This window comes from Convolutriloba macropyga, chromosome 1, assembly GCF_964194025.1.
Source record: "Convolutriloba macropyga chromosome 1, txConMacr16.3, whole genome shotgun sequence".
Classification (NCBI taxonomy): domain Eukaryota; kingdom Metazoa; phylum Xenacoelomorpha; order Acoela; family Convolutidae; genus Convolutriloba; species Convolutriloba macropyga.
Genome location: NC_134468.1, coordinates 60299875 through 60317857, shown reverse-complemented (window position 1 = coordinate 60317857; position 17983 = coordinate 60299875). Strand labels below are relative to the sequence as shown.

At 35.2% G+C, this 17983-nt stretch overlaps 1 protein-coding gene across 18 annotated transcripts in view; it reads left to right on the top strand.

The window, feature by feature from the left end:
- The window catches only part of LOC142341107 (voltage-dependent calcium channel type A subunit alpha-1-like), a 294273-nt gene that overhangs the window by 127819 nt on the left and 148471 nt on the right, over positions 1 to 17983 (top strand). For 17 of the 18 annotated variants that reach the window (XM_075391999.1, XM_075392008.1, XM_075391990.1 and 14 more), the window contains 5 exons: positions 4285 to 4400; positions 6142 to 6198; positions 6794 to 6892; positions 9895 to 9918; positions 10791 to 11030. In XM_075391999.1, coding sequence (XP_075248114.1) covers positions 4285 to 4400; positions 6142 to 6198; positions 6794 to 6892; positions 9895 to 9918; positions 10791 to 11030 — 536 coding nt within the window. The remainder of the gene's footprint in view (positions 1 to 4284; positions 4401 to 6141; positions 6199 to 6793; positions 6893 to 9894; positions 9919 to 10790; positions 11031 to 17983) is intronic. The other variant, XM_075392016.1, reaches the window with a different exon arrangement.

Genomic DNA, 17983 nt, shown 5'->3' with positions numbered 1-17983 from the left:
AACAAAATTCGTGAATTTTTATTGTTTCTGGCGAAAATAATAACATTGGCATTGTTTGTCTAAATAAAGTCCAGAAATGGCAAAAACGTTTCGTGTTTGAAAAAAACTTAAGTTTTCAGAGGTCCAACCAATTTTATTTGGAAAAAACAATAACGGACAGGCATAAGAGTTAATCGACTTGGAAACAAAAATCATTGGCAACTTATGGATAATCAGTGTATACAATTCACCCAATCAAGACCTAAATTTTAACGAAATAATTGACAGCAACCTCCAGAACTTGTTCATCTGTGGCGATTTCAAATCTCCTCATCAAGAGCTCAACTGTATATACAACGCCGAAAACAGCAAAAGACCACTCGAAATATTTGATGACGGAAACCTCAAGCTACTGAGCAACTGTTATCTAACCTCTCTTTCTAAACAACATAAGAGCCATAGCATGCTTGAATTACATTTCTGAAGCCTTACAGTTTTTACATATTTTCAAGTAACAGAAGATTTTGGCGGCGATACTTACCTCATTGAAGCTGAAACTTCAAACAGAATTTGATTTAAAAGCAAAATTCATTTTAAAGAATTTCAAAAAACGTGCAAATGTCAATTACAAAAATTTCTGCTTCTACTCATCATAATATCCAAACAAAGACAATCTGAACGAAATAAATTCTTACATCATCGAGCTAATCCACAAATCAACCAAACAATTCTACTTAAATAAGTCGAATCATCATTTTAGTCCAGATGATCAATCTAATCAAGAAGCAAATGAAAAAGATTAGGAGGCAGCTGAAAATTGCAAAGGATGACGATTTCTATCGGTTGAGAAGGGAAATCAATTTCATGCAAAGAGAAATTAGAAGGGCATTCAAATGTTCGAATGAAAGAGAAAACAAATCTTTTTGAAACAGCCGAACGATCAGGAAATAAGGGGTTCTGGAGATCAATTAAAACCATCACCAGCAATAGACAACAGTCAAGCGGATCACATATAAAAATAACGTTAATAGACAAAGTTGCTGTAAGTGACCATGAAAATTGTGAAATGTTTCAAAGCTTACTTAGTTAGACAATGAAAGAACACCAATACGAAAATGAAGATCTGAAGGAGTATTGTCTCGAGACAGAACATAACACAAAACTTCTATTAGAAACCGATCCAAAAAAATTAATTGAAGACAGTTTCTTAAACGTTGAAGAGTTCAATAAAATTTTGAAGCGTTCAATTAAATCATGTCCCGTGCCGGACCCAATAAGCTATCAACTGCTGAATTCGCTTCCAAAAACATTAAGGCTTTCATATGCTTAATTATTTTCTGTTCAATTAACAATTCTTACGTAAAATGTCTTTGAAAAGATTCACAAGTAACAATGCTTCCAAAACCTCAAAAAGACAGGAAGAAAGCAGAAAATTACAGACCAATTAGCCTCACCGATTACATTGCAAAGGTCTGTTAAATTGTTGTTAAAAATGTCATCCTAGTCCACTGTGAAGCAAACAAAGACTTTGGACCACAAAAAGTGCATACAGAGCAAACAGATGCACAACGGATAACCTCCTTGTTTTAACTCAGCATATAAGTGAAGCATACCAGTGGTCAGAAAAGGAGGGGCTCACCTTTAGCCTCGGTATAGAAAAAGATTTTGATGCAGTCTGGTGATTAGGAATGAATGACAAACTTAACAAAATCAGTATATAGAAGAAAATCTTCAAGTGGGTGAATTCATTCCTCTCACAGAGAAACGTTTGCGTAAAAAACAAGAATAAGAGAATTGGGAAATTCTCAACAACAGCTGGCGTTCGCAGGGTAGCGTTGTGGCGCGTAATTTGTTCTTAACTTATGTCTCTAACATTCCAGAAACTCCAGCCGAAATTTCTCTTAGTTTGCAGTCGACTTTGCTTTATTTTACAAGACAAAGTCACTCAGTTAATATAAAATAATTGCCAAGCTTCACTTAACAAACTCATAAAGTGGTGTGATAGGCTCAAAATCAACAAAAGTCCGCCAGAACAAAGTACATGCTATACAGAAACCCTTCGAAAAGACGAACAAGCCTTAGCTTAAATATCATCGGAAAACTAATTGAAGAAGCGAAAACTATCAAGTTCTTAGGAATAATCATGTCGCCACACTTCTTTTGGAATTAAAATTGGAATGAGCAAACAAGCGAATCTTCCTGCTCTGGCGTCTAAGCAACCTCAGTGTTGAGCAGGAAAGCTTACTTCCCTTCTGCGGTACAAGTCCGGGATTCGACCTTTATTTCTATATGCAAACGCTTGCTGGCATAATCAATCGCAAATGGTTATCTGTAACATCCAAAAAGCGCAAAACAGAGCACTGAGAATTTGTTTAAGGAAGCTTCGATTGTATAACGTGCAAAAATTTCATGAAGAATCTACTTACCTACTATAAGAAAACTTCAGATACCACTGGCAAAAGGCTACATCAAGCGCGCACAAAAGAACAAAATTGAATCACTTCTGCGTCTAATAAAATCAAGGCAATGCTCAAAGAACAATTGCAAAAGCACCTTGGACTTCTGATTGGCTAAACTACCTGACAATAGCGCTTCTGATCCTTTTACTGATTTAAAATCAGAGAGCACCTGATTTATGAGTTTCTCAATTACTTATAACAAATACAATCCAACCTTCAATTCAGTCCAATGCTTTTCAATTCGACACAATTTAACTCAGCTCAATTGAATCCAACTCAATTCAATTCATTTCCAGTAAAATAAAGTCCAGTAAAAGTCCAGTAAAATTCAATAAAGTCCAGTAAAAACTTTACACGGAGTTTAATTTGGCTTCTCAATTACTTATAACAAATACAATCCAACCTTCAATTCAGTCCAATGCTTTTCAATTCGACTCAATTTAACTCAGCTCAATTGAATCCAACTCAATTCAATTCATTTCAGTTCCTTCAACTCGCTTTTTGATTCAATTAATTTGCGACGATTTCATTAGCAACGACAAATCAACGAAAATTGTTCTGTAAAGGTAATTCTCCAGTCAAAACATTTGCATATTGGCGAAGCACATCAGTATACGAAAAGCAAAAAACACAGTGGGAGTTCGATCCCCTCGCGCCGCAGCTGTCTTGAGTAAACAGACATAGCTGATTGATGCTCAGCCCTTCTTGTAGTTTTAGCTTAATTCAATTTGATTTTTTTCATTATTACTTATTTTTTCTTTCTCTCCCTGACAAAACTTACCTTCCTTCCTAACAATGACCAATAACATCTGCAAACGCGGCTATCCAGTAGCACTCAACGACAGGTAATCGCAATCAATAAAGTCCAGTAAAAACTTTACACGGAGTTTAATTTGGCTTCGTACCCCGGTAACAGTGTACAGTTTAGAGCCAATGTCCCAAATTCAAACTCATACTCGAAAGCTCTTGAAACTGCTATTGTAATAGACTTGATTGTTAATGGTTGTACACGAATTTCTTCTTCTGATTAATTAGCACTCAAATTAGCATTATATATTGCACTTCTGGCGCATTGACGTTTTGGTTATTTGACACATCACATGGTGATGTTTTACTAATTAAAACTTAAGCTAAAATTGGAAGAAAAAACGTTAATCATGCTATGACCATATATGATTTCCTGGCAATGATTCATGCATCATTTATTACTTTTTTGGGTTTTTAGTGGGATCATTTTAAGAAATCAATTATAGACCATATGAAACCATCAACTTATCTGATCCTTGTAGATCAAAAAACTTCAACTTAGGTATCAAATTGACAAAACTTTTGCGTTCAATTTATTTGTTTTAAAACTTGGTGGGATCATTAATCTGCCTTTTTCGATTTCAGTGTTACTTGACTGATATCTTAGGCCATCCGTTGTCATTATACCATTTTTTTAATACTGTTTTTTTTGGATTGAAGTATAATCTATAGTGTACTAAAAATCGCCAAAATGATATAATAATAATAATAATAAAATTTAAACCAAAATATGGTTTTTACCATCTTGGTTTGCCCATATTTGAGGCGATTTAGATTCACTTCAAGTCATCTAATGGATCCTAACCCAAAGGATAGCACTAAAATTTGCACCGTAGGTCCAATAATCCTAGCCTATTTTTATTGTGTATATAAATACATGTTACAGTGCCACCTATATAGTACAGCTCGTGTACGTGTGACCAACTGAATAAAAAACGGTGCTTTTTTCAAAGTAAGTGTGAAAACATACTACAGTATTGAATAAATATAATAATAGTGCGTATGTTTGTGTGTGTGAGAGAGTGTATGATGATTGTAGGGAATTTGCGAAGGAGAGGGAGAAGGTGGAGAACAGGCGGGAGTTCCTGAAGAACAAGAGACAAAAACAGCTGGAGAAGGAACTGGAGGGGTACATGAACTGGCTCATCAAAGCAGGTACACAACCTACATACACACATATACCTATGCATACCCATGCATACACAGATAACGCTTATTTGAATTCGAATTCATGTATCCGAGGAGTAGGAGCTAGGAATTAGAGAAGAACGGGCGCAGAGACGAATAAAAAATGGGAATCTGAGCCAAAGGCTGAAATTTGATTGGCTAAATACTCTCATTGGTTAAAGTACTACAAATGTAAGAAATGGCAAATTAATTAGATGTCGTCAGTTGATTATCTATGGTGTGCTTTCGGGTTGTGCTCCACAAGGCCTCTCCGTGGCCGCTATCCCTCTCCTCCGTCTCACGGGGAAGTGGGCAGGTTGCGACCACGTATAGACTTTCCGTGCGCTATTTGGTATTTTTTTTCAAAAAAAAAGTTATGAGTTTCACATCACGGGAAATATTTAAACAACCCCGATCAGAGCATGGGAAATATTCAAATATTCGGCTTTCACTCTCATTTTACTTTTTTATGCTCTGCGCCCGTTCGGTTCTACTTGCGTCCTCTACCCGAATACTGAAAAATTAAAATTTTGCTAGAAAATTTTCAAGCAAATGAAAGGTTCTTGTGTGAATCTTGCAAGATTTGAATCCGCTCAGCATTAGAGTAGATCGATTATATGTGCATTTCAGGCTAGTGCCTTTTGACGTATCGAGTTGTTAATGGATTGAAACAAGGCCTTTGATATTTTGCATTAATAATGAAAGGCACAAAGCAATAGTCAAATGTGTTTAATTAACAAGTGTACGAAATTTCTGTGTTCTTTTTCATTTCCAATCCATTTTTGGATAATTCAATATTTGAGAGTTGAATTATTGGGAGCTTTTGGAAATATTTGCTTGAACTCTTGTTTTCTACTCTTTTTTTGAAGACTGTTTAAGCTGTAATTTTAAAATTGAAGTTGTATTTTTGGAAACAGTATCTAGAAATCTCCTCCATGGTTGAAAGGGAATATTGATGAAAAGTAGGTTGAGAAAACACAGGAATCACAAGAAACTTAACTAGTAATGCCCAGAGCCTAAAAATTTTCAAACCCTTTAACCACTAGCATTGCCAGTCATTGGAATATAAAAAAGAAAGCTACTGAATGATACCTGTCTAAAACCAAACAATGGAATGAGTTTTTCAAAAATACAAAAAATGCAAATACGACTACTTGTTTTGGCGCATGAACAGCAATAGAAAGTGAAAGTCGGCTGCAAATTGGCTGAATTGGAGAAATGGAATTTTTTTGAAACGCGATTGATTTTATTGCATTTAAATGATGATAAATTTGAAATTTTGGAATATTGCAAATTTGTCCATCAAAAATTAGGACAGATATAAGCAGTAAAATCAGTACAAAAACCGTAACAAATTGCAAAACATATTGTTATCCCTTTCATCTACAGTAGCCTTTAAAAATTTCGAAGAAATGCGAGTTTTGATCTACGAACTCTTATGTAAATCCACGAACTCCATCGAAAACATAAAAGCAATAAAATCTCTTTAAGGCCGTAAAGAAAGTGTTTTAGTAGTTCTGCACGACTGTTGCCAATTGTTTGAAACATACTTGCACGCCAATTTATAATCAAGTGCAATCAAAGAGGATTATCGGGTCTTAAATGAGCTTTTTCATTATTTACGTTTAAAAAATTTTCGGGGAAATGTTTCCATACATAGGAAAGAAACCATACATAGAAACTTCCAAACATAGAAAAGTGATGGAGAGAGTTTTATTTGTGATTTCAGAAGAAGTAGTGCTAGCTGAAGAACAGATATCAGAAGAAGAAAAACGTGCTATCAGAGGTAGGTTACAACTCTTTTTTGGCTAACTAATTGTCTCTTTACCCTAACCAAGTGTTTTAATGCTGCTGCAAAACTTTAATCTTTAATAAAGATGCTAATTTTGAAATGATCATGAATGTTTCTAGCAGTTCTTGCAATGTTATGCTTAGTTCAAAGATTCTACCAGCAAAAATTCTGCGGGTTCAAAGATTCTGCCCGCTTTTTTGATGCAATCTAATCTTGCAAGTGACCAGTTCAAGACCTGCAAGTTCCCAGTTTTAGAGATGTCAACAAATCTTAAGATACCTTGGCGTGATCATAATCTCGCTGAAGTTCCGTCAAGTTTTAAAGATAAATCTTGAAAGATTTTGAATTGTTCATTGTAAAGAGCTTATTTTTTAAATCGAGTTTCATACATATTGGCGTTTTCTTGTCACGGCTCTTATCGCGAGTTCATCGCATTATTTCAGGTACAATTTTCAGTCGGGGAATGTGAAAGTACTTTAAAAGTTATTTAAACGAAGAGAAGCTTTCTCTACAGATGATGTTAACTTTTCGGAGAAAAATTCTCATTGATTAGAACCTAGGATGTTTTTTTTATTTTGTGTGTTATCAGAGAGGAGGAAACAGTTGATGCAGAAGGGCAAGTTCAAGATCCAAGTGGATGAGGAGGAGGATGAGGAGGACGAGGAGGAAGAGGACGATGCTGCCACTGGTGAGTGACCGAATCCTCCCAACAAAGCATAAATGGAATAATCTAAACTGTTTCTCATACCAAGCCTATTGTGCTTTTAACCCCCTCCGCCATTGCACTCACGGACTAGGGGACCTTAGGAAAACATTCTGGAGAACATACATTAGAAAAGCTGGCTATAATTACACTGATTGAGGTACAGTGTGCTCGGTTTCGGTTCTCACAGAAAACTCGAATTGTTTGTTATTGATAAGTGCTTAAGAGTTTTGCTAATCTTTTAATTATTATTTAAAATAATGTTTCAAAATCCAAGATTGTTACAGAAAGAACGTCCTAAATACAAAGCAACAAAAATAGCTGTTTTTTGTTTGTGTTTCTTGCACAATATTAAAAAGATAATTTTTTTATTTATTGGCTTTACCAGGCATTTTATTTGATACCTTACCTGTAGACGGACTGTTAACCATAAATATATCAAACATTCCCTGAATTATCGTTTTTTTCGATTGAATACAGTGGGTAAAAAAAAGGTATCATCTCAAGATTTTTTTATTATCTATATAAGTTACTGGCATTAGAATACGACCTATAGTTGAACTACTATAAAGACTAGCTATAGGACCTTTTTGCAAAAAAATATAGTATAGAAATTTACAAATAAAATAGATTTACTATTGAGAAATTCTAATGAGAAAATATTTGTAATTGTAATAAAATTTTTTTCAAATATCTGTAAAATGGTCATTATATTTCAATTTTGGTTGTTTTATGACTAGTGAAAGCACTGAAATCTTTTCTAGTCGACTATTTTTTTCTATTGATTCTTTTTTTTTTACTAAAATTGAGGTGCACGAAGTTCTGTAGGTTTTCTGGATTGGAGTAAATCTAAATTAAGTCTTTGTAAATAATATCTGAGACTTTTTGGAATTTTTGGTTCATTATTAAGAGGCCTGTTTTCCATTTCAGAGCTTGGGCATTTGAAAAATTATGATTTTTCCTCAATTTTTTGAAGATTGCTTATATATATTGACAAAACTTTTTCAATGAATTTATGTGTTAGTTTCAATTTAAATGTTGGCCTCATTTACCAATTATTTTTTTAAAGCTTTCTTAACTTGATATTCTTTCAATAAATTTTACTTAAACATACAAATCGAAATTCAACCGCAAGAATTGAATAATGCTTAAACTTGGTGGGTCAGAAAATCAGTGAAACATTTGAAAATTTTTCGCCAATCACTAGAATTGACATTTTTATCTGGGAAAAACCAGGAGTAACGGTTTAGCTTGTGAGATAACTTGAAGACTCAATGATGAAGTTCAAAATGCGAAATTTGAACGATCAAGTTTTGGCTTTCGTGGCAGATGCAATGCCTGTGTCAGGGCGAACAAATATTTTCCCGATATTTAACCTTTTGTATTTCTGAGTAAGTTTGGACTGTTTTTTGACAAATAGTTGTCCAGCTAAGCAGGCGCTGCTCGAAATTGTTTATTTTTTTTAAAATTGTTTATTGTGCATATAACATATCTTGCTATACTTTTGGAGTGAACACTCGCTTAAATGAAAATCCTCCCTAATCGAAAATGTAACCCGACCCTTTGTATATCTACTCAAAGCAATTCTTCTCCTACTTGATTGCCTTTTTAATTTTTTTTCTTTTCTTGAGCTCTTTAAAGTCCTGCATTTGGTTAATAATCAGATTTTGAAATGTTTTTCTTCGGGTCTTCTTTACTTAAAATAAGAATCGTTGCTAAGAAAATATTCTGCGTAATTCTTTTTATTCGATTTGTTAGTTGACGTTATATACAGCTAAACAGATTGAAAATGTGCACTTTAATAACATTGCAACTGTAATTCATTACGAGAATTAACAATGTCAGTAATTGGGACTAATAATTCTTGCTTCAAAACAACTACAACAGTATCGACATTATTTCATTCATTGGCAAACCCCGTTAATACCAAAATTTTGTGGCTCTCAGTGGTAACCTTTTATTTACTAATACGCGCCAAATGCGCATTAATTGAGAAGACCCTTAAAAAAACGATCTCAAAAAACTATTGTTTAATTAGAAACAATTATACTCGTCCTTTTCGTTTATCTTTTAATGAGGCTAGAATTATAGTTTTTTTAGCCATTTTATCCAATGTTTCAAATGTAAATGACGTGATTTTTTAATTGTTTTATTGATTCGATGTCAAAAATTAATTTTGACAACAATAGCTTCTGTTTGCCTGTGAAAAAGTAACCCGAAGTGTTTTTAGATGATTTATAATCGAAAATGTTTGGATTTTGTAGGCTTAGCAAAAGTTTGTATATTTTTTTCGTGATATAATTTTGCTAGTATTTTTAGAATTGAAATCTCCGATGAAAGTTTTTTTAATCAAAAATGGTTTGCGTCATCAAGAGATTGACAAATTATTTGAGCAAATTCAGCTAATAATTATCATCAAATCAACCTTTCATAGGAAATATGAGCTGTAACTTTTATTCCTGAATTCGAAATGCAGTGTTTTTTAGAGCTGAGAGCTGTCATAATTTGATTATAGGTTCGTTTGAATTGATGCCAGGGACTGCGTGCATTTTCAAAGATGCTGGTTTTTTCTTTCGAGTATTTAATTATTTGAGGAAAAAAATATTCGTTATTGTCTCACTCAATTAGCGGAGTGGTGTTAAAAGTATACTGCTTAAAAAGTACATTCTAATTATTCATTCAATCGTTCTAATCATTCTAATTTTTAGACGCAATCCAAATCCACAGATTTCAATACAGCAGATTCACAAACTTCTTTTTTCTTATCGAATGTACACTTTTTCATTTGGAATAAAATGTTAAATAACTGTCCTATTCTTTTCCAGACTATTAATACTGGTTAGAGATCATTCAGTCTTATATTAAATTTGTTTTGTGCTCCTGGAATCTGATGAGTTCAAAAAATAGGAAACGAGTCTGATCGCTGTTTTCCTGAAATCCTAATAGTTGTTTGCGATGCCTGAGACGAGCAGTAGTTGGTTTTTCAGGAAGAGGGAATGGGAAACGTAAAGGTAACAACTGTGTTTTAATGAACCTTTAGTTGAGATCGTTGTTTGACCACGCTAGCTATCTCTCATACTATGTATACTATATATGCTGCTACCGAGATACCTCACCCCTCCCCTTGCCCATTAACCTCCCTCATTTAACCCCTGTCCCCTCCTCCCCTATCCCCTGGACAGATCAGTAGTAGTCGTGATTATTGTTAACCGCAGCCAGTGTTATTAGAAGTTCAGTGTAGAATTAAAGTCATGAACTATGAACATGTCATAAAATTTTATGTGAATCGGAAGGTTATCCTTATGAGACGTCCCTTAGCTAGAAAACTGAACCAGTTGTTGGTCACCCAATTTGAGGTTCCATATCATAAATGACCTCTGGAACACGTTATAGTTGGTGCCATTGACAAACGATCTGCCGAAATGATTTGGATAACGACTAGAAAATGTTGCTTTTGATCAGTGATGAAAGATTATTTCTTACGTGTTATTAAATAATTGTTAAAGGTTTGAAGATTAGATAAAATTACTGAATGTTACCTTTGCCTTTGCAAGTCAACAAAAGGTCAATTTAATTGTGCTATGGTTCCCGTTGAACGACAAGCTGTTCATGTTCTTTTTCACGAAAAATACGTTAAGAAATCAATCATATTCAGCTTAAAATTTCCTTCAGAGATGTTGCAAATGTTTAGCTGCAACGTTTTACCATAGAGTTCAACCAAGAACAATCAATGTTTAAGACCTTTACTGTTTTTAGCAAAGCCGCAATTTAGACTTGAACTGAAATTAATCAATGTGTTGTCAACAGAGCTCTTGTTCAGATTTGAATTTAAGCTAACTAACTGCCTCATGTGAGTTTTTACAATTGATATGTGTCTATCTAGACAACCCGTTCACGCGGAACCACCACAATGCACCCTCGGGTGGGGGTGGGGGCGGTGGAAGGGTGAAGGGGAGTGGGTCCTCGGAGTACAAGAGGAAGCAGAAGCAGTTGAGACACTTTATCAAGAAACTGGTGAAGAGCAACGCCTTCTACTGGACCATTATAGCCCTCGTCTTTCTCAACACTGTCTTTGTGGCTGTCGAACATTACAACCAACCAGAGTGGCTCACCACATTTCTAAGTTAGTAGTTGATATCTTTCAAAGGTGTTGATGAAATTCGATAGTGCTCAAGAAATCCAATTAGCAAAATTCAGTTTTTAAAAAAATTGTCTCAAGTATGCTCAAAAATTATAATGAACAGAAAAACTTAAGATCTAAAACTAAAGGTCTCTTAGGCTTTAAATTATCTTTTCGTTTCCTTTGATCCATGTTAAGAAGTTTTGTCCCAAAATTAATAGTTCAATCGATGATGGTCATTTTTAATTGTTATTAGTAAATGACAATTGTTTCTTAATTGTTGTGACTGCCTTAGTTGATGAGTATTGACTGGATGAAACAATTTACAACTTGCAGATATTACAGATATTTTTACTGTGCTGTGAAAATTGATCACGTTAAACTAAGGTTCATTTACTAGTCATTTTGCATTTAAATGAATACTAAAAAAGATATAGGTTTGTTTGAGTATACAATCTAGTAAGTAAATTGTGATCACAAGATGGAGCTTGAAATGATAACTCAACATAAGAGAGCATTATAAAACTCTCGCAGTGTGGACCAGTTGGCTGTGGAGAACAAAGGATTGGAATCAGTTAAGAGATTAGGGGGGGGGGGGGGGTGGCAACCCACAATGGTCCCAAAACTTACTCTTACTATATTGGTGTTGACATAGAATCCCCATAACGAGCAAATAGCTGCTCTAAAACTGTTTAAACACCTTCTCGGAAAGCTCTCAACAACTTGTTGTGAAGTTTTTGAATCTTATAAAGAAATTCACGAAATTTAAAAACATAATTTTGCGCTAATATAATCTTTAATTTACAGATGATTTCAATGACTTGGAGTGATTAAATTTTCTTTTTTATCATAGTAAAATTCAAGTTTGTTGGCCATTATACGTTCGTTTCCGTTTTTTTTCATTTCTGACCAATGAACTTTGAAAGCAATATTCAACACTATGTTTTGTCGATCATCCGGCTCTTGAAAATTTTGATTTCGGAAAGGTTTGATTAAATATTTGATGACAAATTTGGAGAAATCAACCTTAGGCTACTGGGTGTTTGGACAATTCTTGTCCCAGAATCCTCTAACTATATGTTTTGCCCAAATAAAAACCTTTTGCAACGAATTGTTTTGTCGCTAAGTCTGTTTAATTTAAACTGAAGTCCTTTTTCATTAATAGTTCAGCTTGAGTGGTATATATGAAATAAACAGGCATTGTTTTTATGATTTTGTGAAAAAAAAATTCACAGTAGGAGGCTACACTCTAAAATTTTCTCGCGTGAGATCACATAAAAAATCATGTGCCAACACACGATTTTTCAGTTAAAAAGTGACACACGAGAAAATTGGAATTTACGTGATTTTTCGTGTGAAATCACACGAATCTCTCGGGTTGGCCTTCACGAGTTTTCATGTGATTCACACAAGTTTTCACGTAATTTCTCATGTAGAATCACACGTTTTTTCATGTGAGCCCACGCGATTTTTTGGGGGATTTTCAAACGAAAAATCGTGTATTTTTACATGAAATTTTACACGATTTTTTGCGTAAAAATTACCGAAAAATCATGTGAAAAACCCCGAAAAATTATGTGGGGTCACACTAAAACTCGTGTGACTTTACATGAGAAATTACGTGAAAAATCGTATGAATCACGTGACAACTCGTGAAGGCTAACCCGAGAGATTCGTGTGATTTCACACGAAATATCATGTAAATTGCAATTTTTTCGTGTGTCACTTTTTAACTGAAAAATCGTGTGTTGGCACATGATTTTTTATGTGATCTCATATGACAAATCATGTACTGCTTTTTTACAAAACTCATTCAAAAAAAGGGGCGGTCGCCCCAAAAAGCACTTGTTATTTGTGCTGTTAGGAGAAGTTTTATTCATGTACGTCTCTAACTACCTTCTAAAAATACAACATTAAAAATTTTCTTCGAAAAATTGGAGGCCACGAGCTAATAGCAAGAAATAGAAGAGAAGACACAAAAAGAGTTCAAGCTGGTCAATTTTATGGCCCAACAGTTAAGAACACTTTTTGCCACCATCGCTATAACAAAATTGTTTCACAAAATTGGAGTCCACGAGCTAATAGCAAGAAATAGAAGAGAAGACACAAAAAGAGTTCAAGTTGGTCAATATTATGGCCCAACAGTTACAAACACTTTTTGCCACCATAACCTTTAAAAAATTTGTTTCAAAAATTAGAGGCCACGAGCTAATAGCAAGAAATAGAAGAGAAGACACAAAAAGAGTTCAAGCTGGTCAATTTTATGGCCCAACAGTTAAGAACACTTTTTGCCACCATCGCTATAACAAAATTGTTTCACAAAATTGGAGGCCACGAGCTAATAGCAAGAAATAGAAGAGAAGACACAAAAAGAGTTCAAGTTGGTCAATATTATGGCCCAACAGTTACAAACACTTTTTGCCACCATAACCTTTAAAAAATTTGTTTCAAAAATTAGAGGCCACGAGCTAATAGCAAGAAATAGAAGAGAAGACACAAAAAGAGTTCAAGTTGGTCAATTTTAAGGCCCAACAGTTAAAAACAATTTTTGCAACCATAACCTTTGAAAAATTTGTTTCAAAAAATTGGAGGCCACGAGCTAATAGCAAGAAATGGATGAGAAGACATGAAAAGAGTTCAAGTTTGTCAATTTTATGGCCCAATAATTAAGAACACGTTTGCCACCATAACTAATTCAAAAATTTGTTCAAAAAATTGGAGGCCAAAGGCTAATAGCAAGAAAAAGAAGAGAAAACACGAAAAGAGTGCAAGTTGGTCAATTTTATGGCCCAACAATTGAGATAACTTTTGCTACCATAACCTTTAAAAACTTTGTTTCAAAAAATCGGAGGTCACAAGCTAATACCAAGAAATAGAAGAGAAGACACGAAAAGAACTCAAGTTGTTCAATTTTATGGCCCAACAATTTAGAACACGTTTGCCACCGAAACCTTTAAAAAATTTGTTTTAAAAAATCGGAGGTCACGAGCTAATACCAAGAAATAGAAGAGAAGACACGAAAAGAACTCAAGTTGGTCAATTTTATGGCCCAACAATTTAGAACACTTCAAAAAATGGAGGCGACGAGCTAATAGCAAATTTAAAAGAGAACAAAAAATAAATTTAAAAAAATAGGTTATGAACAGTTCAAGCAATAAATATGAAGGGAAATCAGTTAGGAAAGTTTATTGTTTTTGACACAACTAGGGAAATTGTTATAAGCAATTTTATTACGTAGCACAACGTGCCCGAAGAGGCAGTTCTGGTCAAAACACCGATGGATTGAATAGCAATGGTAATCAAAAATGGAGTTAAAGTTCAGGAGATCAATGTTGGAAGTTTCAGAAACAAGAAAACTCCGAGACTGTTCAGAGAAATTTGACGTTTTCAAGTACGAACCAAAAAAATAAAGCTCGTCGGAAATGTTGAGAATCTTTTCGATTTTCAGGAAATTTGGTTCATCAGTTTCGCAATTGTAGCTTGCAAAGACTGCATCTTGACACCTGAACCATACGCCGCATCTCAGGGCTCTCTTACATTCGTAGATCCATTCTAAATCGAAGCCCAATCGCATTTTGAAAACTGTTAGAGATTTCTCATGAAAAGCAACACGAGTCGACACAAATTTTCCTGGTCCAAACTCAAGACCTTTGAGGTCTTTAGGTGAGCTCCAGTAAACGTACTGCTGCAGTTGATGGCGATCAAGCATAGTTTTGCAAATGTTTTTAAAATTACAAACAATATGTGCCAGTCGCTTAAAAAACTGATGTTTGCGTTCGTATTTCAAAACACATTGATGTATGAAAGGTCCTGATTTTTCTAAGACAGTCGGGTAGTGTAGTAGCCGGTGCTGTTTGAACACTATTGGTTGCTCTGGAAACAAGCGCTTAAACCATCGCAGGTGAGTAGCTAAAACGAAACTCCTTCAAAACAAAAGATTATAGCCCTATCGAGAGGGTGAGGTTGGGAATCAAAGTTAACACAGCAAATATGCTTTATGTTATTTTTCTGTTCACCCCCTTTATTGTTATATGCTGCTACAGATCTCAAGAAAAAATTTATCTACTTACTAATCTGATGGGACATGATAGCGAGATCAGATTCGAGAAACGACGGAGAGAGAAGCAGGTTGACCAATTCAAAATATTGAAGAAGAAATTGCCAATGTTCGTTGACTTCTGGAATTAGGTCACATATAATCAAGGGGAGAAATCTGAACAAAGTGAAGATCTGATCAGATTTTCCACGTATGCTGTGATCTTTGAGATCGCGAAGTCTGAAAGTCAAAAAAGTGTTATGATTATAGAATTTTTAGTTAACCTATTAAGTCACAAGTTGATTTTACTTGATGATGTCAATTTCAGTAGGTTTACCATCTTTCTCTCTGGCGTATGCGAACGAGTTTAATCTGTAATTAAGCATGTCGCATGAGAAAATTTTCTGAACAACAACTAACTGATGAAGAACCAATTTTACTGTATACTGAACACCCCCTTCAAACAGATCGTGTTGTATATCTGTCGTCCAGTTCCTGTAACTACTAAAATAACTGGTTTCCAGATAGCATTTTCCTTTAACGCCTTTTGATGGTCTCTGTGTGGATTGCGCTCTTTGTAAATGTCGCTCGAAACTCGAAACTTTGCGAATCGGACAACTTGATTCAATGAGGTAATTGCTAAAGTTTTCAGCGCTAACAAAACATCTTTCGCAGCAAAAACCTTTCGCAAAGTTTTTGACAAAACCCAATGCAGAGTGATATTCTGCATTGTCTGCAACGAAAGAAAAATGTGCACCGAGAACTGATATCGTAGAACCGCCTTTCGTTAAAACATTGAAAGGTCTTTCAAGTTTTTTGAGGTCTTCACTTATTTTATCAAGAACGGGTTTATATCCATATCTGCACAAATCTAAAGTATTGCACAGGGCAACAACATTTACTTGATTTATTTGCGAATTGAGCCAGGGAGGCAAATTTTTCAAGATCCAATAGAAGCAGGTAACTTTATGAATGGACTTGCGTGAACCAATTGGATTACTTGGTTCAAAATCATCAGAGTAGAGCTGCAGACATAGTTTGAAAGAAAAGGATGTAATTTCTATCTCAGCAAATTGCTCGGAATTGCTCGGTGTACCGTTTTCTTCAAACGTTTTGCACTGTTGCAAATCAACCAGCAAGTTGCCGTCTGTCATTTTTCTTAGAAAATTATTATAAGCCAAAATTTGCTCAACAATAGCGTCGTCTCTCAACATAACTTTTTTGATTACTTCAGAGATTGGAACAAAATAGAAGTTGTGTTTCATTCGTACCTGCTTCGGCCTTCCATCTTTAAACATCGTTTCTTGTCGGCTGCCTAAATAAATTTCTTGAGCTGGAACATGCACTTCCTTAGTTGCCAAAAACTTTTGAATGTCCCTGACGTTTTTAATAGTTTTTAGACAACTATTATTGAGCAACGATGCAAGGCGTGAATAAATTGTTGGATCCTCTGGGACAATTTTTGAATCCGAGCTGATAAGTTCAAAAATCAACTTCATTGTTTGACTAAACAGTCCGCCAAAATGTTCAACGAAATCGAAAGCTTTTGTAATTGTTATTGAGGATGAAGATAGAACTTTGATTAAAAGATCATCGCCTACAGAGCCACTTGTAATTTTTTCCAGCAACTGCAGTTTTACATCAGCGCCTTCTGCAGGAAAAACCTCTTCGAAATCACAAGGAGAGTTTTCTGAGAGCGGCTCTTTGAGTTTTCCCTCTGTTTTCGAGTGGCATCTAATCAAATGCTTGCGTAAGCTGTTCACATGAGGATAAAAACGAGGACAGAAAACACAATTAAATTTCTTTTCGTAGCAGTGATCTAAATATAGGTGGCTCAAATAAAACCGAACCGTCCCACAGACAACAAAACACTTCTCTTGAGCACATAGCAAAGTTCTGTTTTCATTTAACTCTATTTTCCTTTTGTTGCGAACCGGTAGCACAATTTCGTCATCACCTAAAGGGAGCGGCAAAAGTTGAACAAAGCCGGAATCTGGATTGTGCAGCACTATATCATTTTCCTCGTCTGTGTCCGTTTCATGGAGTTGAGAAGACTGAGAGTATATTGGCGGGCTCTGCTGACTAGAAATAGCAGTTTCCTCTTGTTTTTTCATAGGATTGCCATTGGTTACTTGATTTTCCTCGTGCGTAAGCTTTTTAATCACCTCGGGTACATGACTGTCGAAATGGCGAACAAAGCTCCGACCAAAAACGAAAAGATGAGCACAAAAAGGACAAGGTATTTGCGCCTCGTAGCGGTGATTCAATTTCATATGATACATCATATTGGCAACATCTACTTGAATTTCACATATCGTGCAGTTAAGGGAGAAACTTTTCTGATCATTTGAACAGTCTGTCCAAAAACTTTCAAACGTTTCCAATTTCCTTTGAGAGCGTCTCGATTGTGTACACTGCATTTGGCTATCTACACAATGCGCATCCTGTGGCGCGTATGATGTAACGTTTTCAGCAACTTCTGGCTCCTCAAGTGCAACCTCGTCCTCCAAAACCTCAACTTGAGCTTTCATATCATTATCGTGTTTGTTGCTGTTTTTCGTTGAGCGAATTTTTCTCCGGACGTGCATTGTCTCGTGAGGGCATTGACAGGTAGATACACCATTAACATCAAAATATTTTGCACCATACGAAACTGTGATTTCCTCACCTTCGCCAATGGAATGCAATGCTGCCAGTCGCACAACTCCAGGTTTTGAAATATTTATTTTGTAGGACGCATTTGGTATACAAGAATGGTTAACGAATGAAATTGGACCGAGCATTATACGACTTTGCTTTGTAAATTGACAGACAAAAGTGGAAAAGTCATGCTCGAAGGGCAGGGCATGATTGATCTCACCAACAACACCAGTTAGTCCATCGATTATTTGTCCTTTTTTCAGGGCTGTTTTTGCGACAA